At 44.6% G+C, this 12,706-nt stretch overlaps 1 protein-coding gene across 1 annotated transcript in view; it reads left to right on the top strand.

Annotated features, from left to right (window-relative positions):
* The window catches only part of LOC142027443 (neuronal acetylcholine receptor subunit alpha-7-like), a 70,508-nt gene that overhangs the window by 37,764 nt on the left and 20,038 nt on the right, over positions 1–12,706 (top strand). Inside the window, exons 3-7 of the mRNA XM_075021654.1 lie at positions 2,281–2,325; positions 4,080–4,189; positions 6,639–6,718; positions 9,284–9,451; positions 11,497–11,691. Of these exons, the coding sequence (XP_074877755.1) occupies positions 2,281–2,325; positions 4,080–4,189; positions 6,639–6,718; positions 9,284–9,451; positions 11,497–11,691 (598 nt within the window). The remainder of the gene's footprint in view (positions 1–2,280; positions 2,326–4,079; positions 4,190–6,638; positions 6,719–9,283; positions 9,452–11,496; positions 11,692–12,706) is intronic.

Here is a 12,706-nt window from a genome sequence, read left to right as displayed (position 1 = left end):
TACGCAACTACAGGCAATACATAGAGCATATAAGAACTTACAAAACGCCACCATGTAAACAAATGAAACAACATTGTGACTAACATCTATTTATCTACTATAAGAAATGCATATGACAAATTTGTTTCAACACGCTCTGGACAGATCTGTGGTTATCTCAACCCTCGTACCCCACGTTGGGCGCCAAAAAAGGATTGTCGTGATTTCAGCCCAGCCGGTAACAAAGAACCACGCAGCCGCTCGCTCACTCCTCCCGCCCCCCTCTGGTGGGATGGGGAGGAGACAGAGGAGAGAAAATAAAAAAAACCTGGAACCTCGAGGGCTGAGATAAAGGCAGTTTACTGGGACAACACAAAAAAAAAATTACAACAACAACTGTACTAATGAACGAGTATACAACAAGAGTGATGCACAGTGCAACTGCTCACCACCCGGGACCTGACGCTCCGCCACTTCCCCCCACCGAAAGTCGAGCCCACTCCCCAGCCCGCTCCCCATTTATATACTGAGCATGATGTCACATGGTATGGAATAGCTCCTTGGCTAGTTCAGGTCAGCTACCCCGGCTATGCCCCCCACCTCCCAGGCTCCTGTAAAAATTAACTCTATCCCAGCTGAACCCAGTACATAAGCCAACACATCATCTTGTGTCCTGGTGAAGCTCCCTGTCTGGCTGTTCTTACAGCATAATTGCCATGAGTGTTTGCATCCTGTTGGTGCCTCCATGTTCCCATACTTCTGTGTTGTGGTTTGATCACTGCAGCCCTGCAATGATGGGCTGCAGCTTGCAGGGTTTGCTGCAGAGTTTCATGGCGGCTTTGATGCTAAAACATCAGACCTCTGTCCTTCAGAGATGTCTTTATCTTCTTTGTAATGTAGCTAATCTTTGGTCTCTGCATGAGTGCTATGTTTCCCCTTGTCTGTGGAAGAATGCGAAGAAAATCATCAAACAAAAATTTGCCTGTAATTAAAGAAGAGAGGTGTTTCAGAGGCCCAAATCATAGTTTATTTCAACTTATCTGTAGGAACAGGAGTCAAGTCAATGCACCATAGTGTGGCAATCCAGGAGAAAACAGGTTGAAGGTATTCCACTTTTTGCTGTGGACAAGTGAGTCACCTGGGCCAGGCCAAAGCTGTGCCTTCCAACATGTGCCTAAGAGAGTTGAGCTGAATCAGAGAAGGAAAGTGTTTCTTCCTGGTATGCCTCTTGGCCAAGAATGTGGCTGCATTAGTCAGGCCTGCCCCCAGCTACAGTATCAAAAGCAAGCTTCAGGATGCACCTCAAAGCTAGGTGCTCTCTGGAGAGGTAAGAGTTGAACACAGGTGATGCTCTGAGGAAGAAGAAACACCTCCCCACGGTGTGGAGACAGCTGGGCATATAGTGAGCCAGTCCCACTGAGTACCTCATCCACAGCTCCTGGGAAGTGCAGGGCATGCCTGTGGTGCTATTTGGAGCTGTGCCAGGCAGAGGTGTGGATCTGAGTATCTGCACCACAGTAAATCTGCAGCCCTGCTTCTCCATCCTCTCTGTGGCAGTAACACCACAGGGTCCTGCACCTGCAGGCTAACTGCAGCACGCTGGGCACCCTGTGTCTCCTTAAAGCACTTGGAGACCAGCTAGGTGAGGGCTTCTTTGTTTCTGTTGTGAGTCAAAGCTTCTTCCCTGTGGCCTCAGCATGCAGGTGTCTGAACCTACAGACTCCTGCTCTGTGTAGGCACCACATGAGCTCCCTCTCAGGCAGCATTTGTGTCCTTTCGCCATGTGCTAGCATTTGCCCATGGCCATTCCTTCCCTTTCAGCCAGAGCTAGGCTGCATAATGCCAACACTCCAAAGGAACAGCACTGCCAGCACCATTTCACCATTGTTCTGCAGTGGCAGCAAATACGACGTAAAATCTGTCCAACTATTGCATGCTGTGTGGTACTGGAAATCATCTTGTTTTGACCAACTAGCTAGAAGAAAAAATTTGTGCTTTTGGTAAGATGTCTGTGCCCGCAAAATAAGAGTGATTATCTATTATGTTCACTTTTGTTGTTGATCAGTTACGATAAATGCAGGAGGTATGTAGGTTTAAAAGATAGATAAGAGTCTGGGCCATATAACGCAGTTCAGTGGTTTTGCACTGAGCTCACAATCTTCTCCATAGTTTGTGTTTATTTACCCCAAGAGTCAGGGTTTTCTAAAAGAAGCAGAAACTCTTCCATCTGTAATCAAACCGTACTTTGAGTCTCATCCCTTTTTCTCTTCTCTTCCCTTTCCTTCCTGCTTTTGTTCAAAGGACGAGAAGAATCAAGTGTTGATCACAAATGCTTGGCTGCAGATGGTGAGTAACCTGTGTCAAGAAAAAAAACCCCTTTCTAATAGCAAACTACTGAATGTGATTTCTTAGCTGAAAAGCAAGACTCCTGTCTTTTAACTTGTCTATAATGTGAAACAAGCAGGCATTTTGAGCCCTTTGAAATTACTCTAGTGCTCCTTTTAACATTGAAAATGAAACACAGGAGACTACATTAATTCTTTGAGCAGACCTGTTGACCTTTGAAGGGTGAAAACAACCGTGTTGTTAGGCCAGTGGAGGTAGAGACCTAGTAACAGCCAAAAGTTAGGGTCTTACTGTAGCTGAAGGAGAGATTCTTCAATGGGTTCAAGGTCCTCACCAAGGCCAGTGAAGGGGGTTGTTGTGAAGGAGCCAGACACCCAGTAAGATCTGGGCACCCCTGCACTCATGGCTTCTGGGAAAATCCCCACCTCTGTCTGAAACGGTGAGCCAGGGGTGCCCCTGTGGAAGGCAGGGCACAAAGAACCCCTGCACTTGCCCCCAAACACAGAAGTGATGCAGCTATGCTGGACCATGTGGAGACTACTTGGTCTGGGTGGTTTGGTAGCCAGGGACTGCAAGCAGCCCCATGCTGCATTGCTGCTGCTGGCAGTGACCACGCATGTCAGTGGGAACATTGCCTTCCCTTGTGCTTTACAAACCTCATCCATAAACCTTCCTCCTCCTTCTTCTGCAACCTTCTCCAGCTGAGGAGTGACTTGCACTGGTCACGCAGGATAAGCAAGACTGATCTTCACTGAGGGCTTTGGGGGAGGGACTTTCCTGTCAGGTCTGCTGCTTACTGCATACAGCAAGAGATACAGTGTTTTCTTACAGTGTGTAAACCAATCTCTTTAATGACTTGTGCTCAGTAAAGATGCAGCTCTGCAGGGAAGAAGCTGTGGGAGACTTGAATGATTGAACCAATTCTGCTTTGACTTTAGCAGCCAAACACTACCTCATGTTAATGGGTGCAGCTGAATAGGCTGTTTCTTCCTCAGCTACCTGCTAGGATTTGCAGCAGAAATTAGTTGTTTTCTACTGCAAAAACTAACCCAGACCAACCTATAGGACTACAGGATTGTTAGGACAGAGCCTGTGGGTGTCCTGTCCCTTGCAGAGGGGTTATTCAGTTATAGCACCTATAACTGTTTCCCTTGCAACCCTCCCACAGAGCTTTGCTCTAAGTCACCAGGTTCAGCACAAAAGCTGTGCCTGCACCTTTCTTGAATTAATTATTTGTGTTGAGGTAGAGGAGAGGGAATGAGAAACAACCCCTTGGGATATTCAAGTTCACTTGCCTGCCTCTCATAGCAAGGTGGTTATTAAAAGAATCACCCAACCTTTGTAACAGATTAAATTGTTTCCACCAAACAGGGAGTCTCAGACCATGGTCCATATACCACTTATGATACCCAAGTCATTCAAACCACCTCAGCTTAGAACCAGCATGCCTCATGGAGGTGCCTACTGCCAGTGTTTCTGCCAGCCCACCAGAAAAGGTTTGGGATGCCTGGCTTCAGGCCACAAGGTGAAGAGATTAGACACTAAATTAAAATACAGCTCACAGCATTCAGTCATCACACTCTGGATCCCTCAGTATATATGCCAACATTTCTTAATAATTAAAGCCAAGCATTAAACTATTATCATACTTCTGCTATTGCTACTGGCAAAATCCATTCTGTTCCCATAATATTGCAGACAACTTAGAAGACTTTTACCAGCTCATATAATCTGATGTGTGTATTTGCCAACAGTACTGGGTTGACGTTTACTTGTCTTGGGATCAGTATGAATACCCAGGGGTGCAGAACTTGCGATTTCCAGCCAACCAGATTTGGGTACCAGACATTCTTCTGTATAACAGGTAAGCAAGATGTGCAACAGCTGGTGGGAGCCTAACTAGAGCATTAGGTGCTGGAAATCAGCCACACTTCACTGATATTATGGGGCTTTTGCCATCTGGGGATTTGGCTCTTACTCTTGAAACAGTAACAATAAAAGCAAACAAGTGCCAGCTAATAGATTTTTCTAATAGCCAATCTAAGTCTCCCTTGCTGTAGTTCTGCAGATGCCTTCTTATCATTTCCCAGTGAATGCAGAGAGAAAACAATCCATATTCTCCTTATAATTACCATGGCTCTCCTGGAAAATTATTATCATGGCTCTGCCATAGTGTTCCTGCCTGAACTAAACAAACAGATTTTCTTCTCGCTTTCCTCATCACTCATATTTTATAAACCTCTTCATCATTCCTTTTCCCATCTGAACACTCTCTAATCTGTTTTTCCTCCTCCAGAGCTGAATCCAGCTCTCTAGCCAGCACTTCTGCAGCGTTGAATGGAGTGGAAGCTATTTAGACAGATGTTTCCTTAATGCTTTCCAGGAGGAGGGGATTTTTGGTTTGCTCTGACTAACATCTTAGTCTTGGACTTATTTTTTGATCTATCACAAACTCCAGACAATGTACTTCAGCCTTGCTGTCTTACTAGATTTTCACTGATCTGTCTTTCACTGACATTTTTAAGGGTAATACTTTCTAATCAACTAGATTGAATTTCATTCTGTTGGTTTCCCCAGTGCCTCAAGATCCATTTTCTGTTCTAAGCCCTCACCAGGAGATATCTGAAGGAGTCTTGGAGTGACCAGGATTGTTTAAGTGTTCTTCTTTACCTCAGCTTTACTCCTCACAGTCTCTTTATTCCTTTTCAGTCTCTAAAAAGGTGGCTTATAGCCTGGGCTATATTACTGTACCTTGTTCATAAGAACATGATGTGGCAAACGCTTTCTGAAGTTCAGATACCTCACCTGCCTCCTCTTACTCAGTTAGTCAGTAAGAAAATTAGATTGATTTTATGCCGTTGGCCCTTGACAAATCTATGCCAGCTGTTTCCACCTCATTATCTTTGAAGTTAGGTTGATGTGTCTATAATTTCACCTTTACAAAAAACACAACAGAATTCTCTTTGATCTTCCCTAATTCACCAAGCCCTTCCCAGTCCTGTATGAGCTCTCAGGGATAATTGTTAATGCTTCAGAGAGTATTTCAGCCACTACCTTCAGTTCTCACGAGTAGATTTCATCAGCCCTGCCAACTGGAATCTGTCTTATCTACACTTCTTTAACCTGTTCCTCCCTTATTCTGCCCTGGTCTTCTGCCACTGTGTGAGAATTAACTGTGGTGAGCCACAGTTTGTGAAGAGTGAAGCACAGAAGGTGCAGGATACTGCAATTCTCTGCACCCTGTTGTTTCCTTTCTGTCCACAGCAAGTAATGGATCTACCTGGTCCTTTGTCTTTTCCTTGTTTCCTTGCATTTATAAAAAACCTTTCTTGCTGCCTTTTATGTCCTTTGACAGTTAACACTCAATCTGCACTTAGCCTTCTCAGTTTTTTCCCCTTTGTTTTGTGCTGGGGACAATACTAAGGACTGAGGACTCAGATCTGAGTAAAGAACAAGTCACATGAAGAGTGGAGGTTCTGAATTTTCCACATCTGGTTGTGAGACAGGGTGTGTAAGATGGTGTAGTCGTGCAACACAGACCTGCACACAGCTGTGACAGGCAAGGCTCTACAGCATCAGCCAAGGGAACCCTCCATAGTTAATCTCTTCCCAAGAGACCCTCTGGAGCAAGCCCCCAGGCCTGCTCCCTTGAAGAATTCTTGTCCTCACCCAGCTCATTACTCCCTTATTTTTCTCGGAATTGCTGGAATCTTAAAGAAATTCTCTTTTCTTGATCCCTTTCAACTAGTTTCTGCTCACAGAGTCTCAATGAATCTCCTCCTACAAGCCCTAAATCTAAAAGAACTTCTCCCCAGTGCCTTCCTCCATCACTTGAAGCAAACCCTTGGCCCCTCTGCATTCTAAGAGACTGCAGAATTGTTGCCTCAGGCCACCATTACTTTTACAACAGATATCTGGGTAACAGATATCTTGATTTACACTGTGACCTGCTTGATTGTGACAGCAGCCCCAGAAGAGCCTCATTGTCCTGACTGTCCAGTCTTTGGGTACAGCTACTGTGATGCTTTTGCTCCTTTCACCTCTGCCTTTGCTCTGAGACATCCAACAGCTCTGCCTCTCACTTCTTTGAGGAGATTGCAGCGTGCAACCAGCATGCCTGGGTGCAGGCCAACACTGTCTATGAGAAGCCAAGATAGTGATCGAGGGTGGACTCTTCATCCAGGTGTAGGGCCTTAACTCAGACATTCTGTGCATTAAATTCAGCCAAAAGATTATTTTTATGTTGACAGTTACTACATCTTACCTCAAACATCAGTTTGCTTTTTCTTTGTTTTGTTTATACTGTGTTACAGTGCGGATGAAAGATTTGATGCGACATTTCACACAAATGTGCTGGTGAATTACTCTGGATCCTGCCAATATATTCCTCCAGGTAGGGCACAGAGAGCATTTGTTTGCTTTAAGTCAAATAAGTACAAGCAGTTCTCGTTCATGAATGAAATCAAGGTGTTTAGAAGCAGTCTGTGGAAATTTTGCAAGCTGTGTAATTATGGGACAGACTCACTGAAATAATTAAGTCCATTATTAGTGGCGTACTTCCACTTCACAAATCAGTAAATCAGTCTCCTGAGCAGTTTGCTTAGAACATTCAGAGGCCCAGCTGAGGTGTCATCTAAAACAAGGTGGTGTGCATCCTCACATCACATTTCATGTGCAATCCAATTAGCTCTTTCTTGAGAGTAGAGAGGTGTGTGACCACAGGAGAATCCAAGAGCAGCACTCCCTCTGCCGTGAAGTCCTCCCTGCCAGGCTGAGGCTACAGCTCCAGGTGAAAGGACAAACTGAGTCCAGTCCCAGCCAGCCAGACCCAAGTCTCAGCCTGCTTTCCGGCTGTATTGCTGCTTCAGTGCCTGTAGGGCCAGCAGCCAGGACCTACCAGTAAATACCCATGCTATCTCCACAGTTGCTCACTGTGGTGGACAAGAAATGCTCTAACTTTTTGTCATAGCTGCTGGCAGGCTTACCCCAAGCAAGTCCACACGGCCCACCAGGGAACAAATGGGTCTCCCCTGATGGCTGGTCCTCTGTTGATCCCTATCCCTGAGACACTTAAAGCATTCCTGTGGTTTCACTGGGAAAGACCCATGGGTAATGTTGCTCTCCAGGGAGCAACATGAGAGAGGAATAAAATTGGCATGTACCAGAGCAGAGCCTTCTCCATCCCTCCAGGTAGGGAGGTGATGCAGAGGGTACCTATATGGGCAGATCTGGTGTCCTGCTCATCTCTTGGTGATCTACAAACTCCATAGTGAATTGGTTACTCAAGAACCCAAGGAAAGAGTAAAGAGAGAAAAAGTAATAACAGAAATCTCTTCTGTAAAGCACAAGAAATCCTTTGTTACAGGGATTTAACTGCTACCAAACTACTTTGCAAAATTTTAGAAGGAAAAAGTTGATAATCAGGCTACTGACTGGCAACAAGGGCTCGCAGAAGCAGCTAGATTAATCAAGACACTGGAAAGCATGAAAGAGTGGAAAAGATGGTGTTTCCAAAGCTTCATGAAAGTTTTATTTCCCATGACTCTGAGAGCAGGCTGTACCCACTGCTGCTCTCCATTAGAGAAAAAAGATAGGTGGAGGAAGAGAGAGAAGGGACAAGAAGGGGACAGCTGTCTGCTGTTAAGGAAAGGAGCAGAGCCAAGATTAAGGAAAAACTGGGAGAAAAGCCTCCATGTAGCCCATCCAAAAATGGCCATGATGGTGGGAGTCAGACCTCCCACAATGTAAAGGGACAAATGAAGGGAACCCAGCCACCCCAGAGAAGCAGTGTTTGTGCAGGGACATGGTCTTGCACACATGGTTATGCCACAATGCCCTCAGCCTTCACAGCAGCAGGCAAAGACAGTAACCAAGGATCTCTGTTTTGGGGATATTATCTTCAAAACGCATAGCTCAAGAACTTACTGCAAAACACCAAACTCTGCTGAGTTAGGTGACACAGAGCTGGGATTCACATTAGCTGGTGTTTTAGGGAGCACACAGAAACAATTACTGCAAACAGGTAGTCTAAGTGCAGTATTGGAGATAATTTTCCAGTGAAGCAGAAGCTGCCTCTCCTTCACATAGTGCTTCCGAACTGGACAGCACGCAGTGAGCTGGTGAGGTAAGGTGAAGGCTGCAAACCGAAGGCCCATGGGAATAAGGGTTTGCAGGGATGACCTCTATGCTTCACCACCAGCTGCCAGTGATGCAGGCTGCGCAGGTCATCCTCCCCACTCTCCAAGCCCTCCATGCTGCTGGACGGCTGGGGAAGCCCCACAGCCACAGCTATGGCCCCAAGAAAAAAGTTTGGAGCATCCATTAGATTGTTTTTTTTTTCTCAGCTCAATAACAAAAAAGAGGGAATAATTAGTTTGCAATAATATACAAGTATTAATCTCTTAAGCTGCTGAAAATCACACATGATGATAGTGGACTAGACACATCCAGAGTAAAATTCAAGGCCCAGCTTAACATACAGAAGATAATGGCCAGCACCATGCAAGGTTTAGCATAATAATGTATTTTCAAGGGTTTGTGGGTCTAATGCAGGGCCTGACAAAGAACTCCTTTCAAAGAGCTTGTCACAGTACCTCCAGCCACAGTGCATGGACATCTATGTACTCTACACCCTGTCAGGCCCTGCAGCACCGCCTGTGATCTGGTGGGGCCAGCCAGCACTAGGAGACAGGCTGGGCTGCTCCTGGGTAGCCAGAGTGTCCTGGGCAAACTACCTCAAGGATGCAGTGAAAGACAGAAGGATCTTCACTGGTGCCCCAGGAAGGGAAGTTATTCCACTCATGGCAGCATCTTCCACCTGCACCACTTGTTTGGTTACCCCGTGACTACATCACACAGAGCTTTGGAGAAGAAAGTTGCTCACAATTGATTGGACAGATAAGGGTAGAGGTGAATGGCGCCCTGCAAATGCTTGATTCTGACTGTTTTCTCTCCATAGGCATTTTGAAGAGTACATGTTACATTGACGTCCGCTGGTTCCCCTTTGATGTGCAGAAGTGTGATTTGAAGTTTGGCTCCTGGACTCACAGTGGCTGGTTGATTGACCTGCAGATGCTTGAGGCTGATATTTCCAACTATATCTCAAATGGAGAATGGGATTTAGTGGGTAAATCATCTGGCCTAAAAATTTTCACTAGTCTAATTTTCAAAGGCAAACCCCAAAAATATAGAAAATTATCAATCCCACTGGGACATGAAATACAGACATTAAAAGTTTCTATGTAAGAAGCAGGAAAAAAAAACAACCTCACAGCTCAGAGGCAACCTTTCAGCCGCACTCATTGAACTGTGTCTGAAAACACTGTGTTCTGAAGCAATTGTCTGCAACTGTGTACATAAAAGAAATCTACTGGTCCCAATGCATCCGAGCAGTTTATCAGCACTAAACTTGGATGTGTCTCATGTAGGTGCACAGAACACTACTGTCACATCTACTCTAACACATCAGCCCAAAATTGATTGGTGTAAAAACCACTATTTCAGCAAAACTGGAATGAGCTTTTACAGAGATGAATCTCTCTCACCCAGAAAACCATCAAACTGTCTACCAGTTCATAATAACTGTGAATAACTGCAGTTCAGTATGTCTCTCTTCTCTTCCGTGCTTTGGAAGATACCTGTATTTTTAAAAGAGGAATCTATGTCCAGAACTAGTTATTCAGATTGAGATCTTGTGAGTTATTTTGAACTCATTTATGTAGCTGTAAGTCAGAAGCAATGCTATGTAAATTGATAGAGCTTAGACCACCCTAAGGAGAGCTTGCAGAAGAGACATTTCATCTTCTGGTCTGGATATGCAGAAAAGGAAATAACTGTCACTGACCAACTGCATGCAGTAGTTTTATCATTCAGGGCATCTGAGAAATAATACAGTAAGAAACATAATGGTTCATGAGAATCTGAAGGACTCCATAGGGAAGTCCTCCTAAAGCTCATCTATTTCAGAGCACTACTGACAGTGCTCCTTTACAGTGGTTATTTCTGTCCAATAACTTTTCATATCTGGTTAAGAGACTGGCCTGTGGTTTATCTGTCATCAACCCTGACCAGGGGTGGACAAAACAGGCCCTTATCTAGGCCATATAGCAAAAGCTTTAAGTAACACCTCAGGCAAGCTGTGGCCATATCCTTTATGGAGACTTTGCTACGCTTCTGCCAAAACGTACATATTGTCACATCTGTCATGTGCACAGAAAAAAAACAGAGGTGAGCAATGGTGGCCTGCAAGATACAAGGTGCTGAGTTCTTCCAGATCCCCTGACATGTCCTGTGCTGCTGCAGTCCCTGCCATGCAGTATCTCAGACAGTCTACTGCAGCTGGGTCACCATGGCCAACCCTGCAGTACAGCTATATTGGACTATTATGTCTCTTAACCTTCAGATATGACAGACTTTAAACTTAACTTGACACCCCTTTTTAAAATTAAGCCACATCCTCTTTGTTTTTCCTGACAAAAAAAAAATCAAATATGTATAAGAGAATGATAGAAAAGTAAGAACTGGTGATACTTGTCACACAGAAGATCTGCTGCATGGGCTAAAGAACATGACATCAGCTTTTTGTCACCATTCCCTGGATGCAGGAAGGCAGAATGTATGTTTTACTGAGTTAATCTTTGGCCACTGCTTGCAAATCTTTTCTTATTGAGGTTCGGATGCTCCGAACAGTTTTGATCTGGCTCAGATGAGCTTCCTTGGCTAAGCCAGGTTCTAATGACTCAGATGGCATGAAAATAATCCCTAGAAAACACAGAAGGTGAACTAGGAACAGCAGACATCTTGCACTGTCGCCTCAGACATTGCTGAAGACACTGACGCATTAAAGTTACCTTGGCTCATTTAACCCTGTAGTGATGTATTTCAGCTTTCAAACAACATTGAACTGAAGCATATTGTCCTTGTCCCCTTTATTCATCCATGTGTGCATCATTGGCCACAAGTGTCAGAAAATTACTTTTGCCTGGCAACTGATTTGGGGGTGTCTTTTCTCCCTTATCAATTGCCACAGTACACTTCAAAGCACTCTTCAACAAACAATGTGTGGTGGAGGTGCCACACATTGTCTCATAAATTATCAGTTCTTGGCCCATTCTGAGGGGTCACCCAGGAGTCCTGCACCTCTCCCCACTGCTCTGATCTTCCTCTGTGCAGGTGTCCCAGGAAAGAGGAATGAGATGTACTATGAATGCTGTAAAGAACCATACCCAGATGTGACATACACCATCACCATGCGCCGACGCACCCTCTACTATGGCTTGAACTTACTTATTCCCTGCGTTCTCATATCTGGCTTGGCACTGCTTGTTTTCCTTTTGCCAGCTGATTCAGGGGAGAAGATTTCTTTAGGTAAGTGCTAAAGAATTAATTTCTTTTGTAAGCACTTCCTATAAAATGGAAAAAAAAAATCTCATGGCACTTGATGAATAAAGATTTCCCTGGAGGAGCAATAGAAGCACTTGTTTGGTTGCAGAAGCCAGGGTAACAGCTTTCTGTATGGCATTCACATAACCTGTGCTAAACACTTCTCAAATCTTTTGGATTTTACCCTGGGATGAGGTAGAACTTGTTGCTGGCACAGGCAGCAGTGAGAGTACTCTGTCATCCCTGTTGTTCTGTTCTTTAGTATGTCTCAATGCATTTCACAGCTGATTAACTCTGTTTTTCACATAGGACGTACTAAGACAGAGAGAGTGAAGGGCTGTAGGCAGCAGCAGCTGGGCATTGGATTTTCACCTTCCAAGTTCAGCTCCCAAACCACCAAGCCATGAGTCCCCCCCGAACACAAAGCAGTAACAGCCAAGGAAGGGCTAAATGAGGTTTACCATTTTGTGTGTCAATAGAGACAGGAAGTGTGTTTCCAAGAGAAGACAGGGGAGAGTTGGAAATACACTAGGCTGGCCCAGATGAGACCCTAAGAGTTAATTGTGCACCATTCCAAACAGGATAGAGACCTTTAAATCATGTGAAGTGCCCTCAGTGTTAGTAGAACAATCAGGAATCTGAGCAGCCTGTCTTACAAGAAGTAAAACACAGGCTATGGGGGTTACAATTGCTGTCTATGAAAGATAGGATGGAGACAAGGAAAAGCGTTATTTAAGCTGAAATACAATGTTAACACAAAAATAGGAGATAATGCTCCTGTATCAACCTTATGATTTCTCAGTACCAGGGCAGTTAGGCTTAGCAACAGTCTTTCCAGATAGAACAAAGAGATTCTTCAAAAACAGACTACAGCTCTTTACAGGGTGCTATATAATATGCAATAACCAAAAACTAGACTCATGTCTGTGCAAATCTCTCCTAGCACTTAATAACCATCTGGGCTTTGTTTGCGCTATGTTTTGGAAAAGCAATGTAGTTT

This window comes from Buteo buteo, chromosome Z (assembly GCF_964188355.1).
Source record: "Buteo buteo chromosome Z, bButBut1.hap1.1, whole genome shotgun sequence".
Classification (NCBI taxonomy): domain Eukaryota; kingdom Metazoa; phylum Chordata; class Aves; order Accipitriformes; family Accipitridae; genus Buteo; species Buteo buteo.
This window is presented reverse-complemented; position numbering and strand designations above follow the sequence as displayed.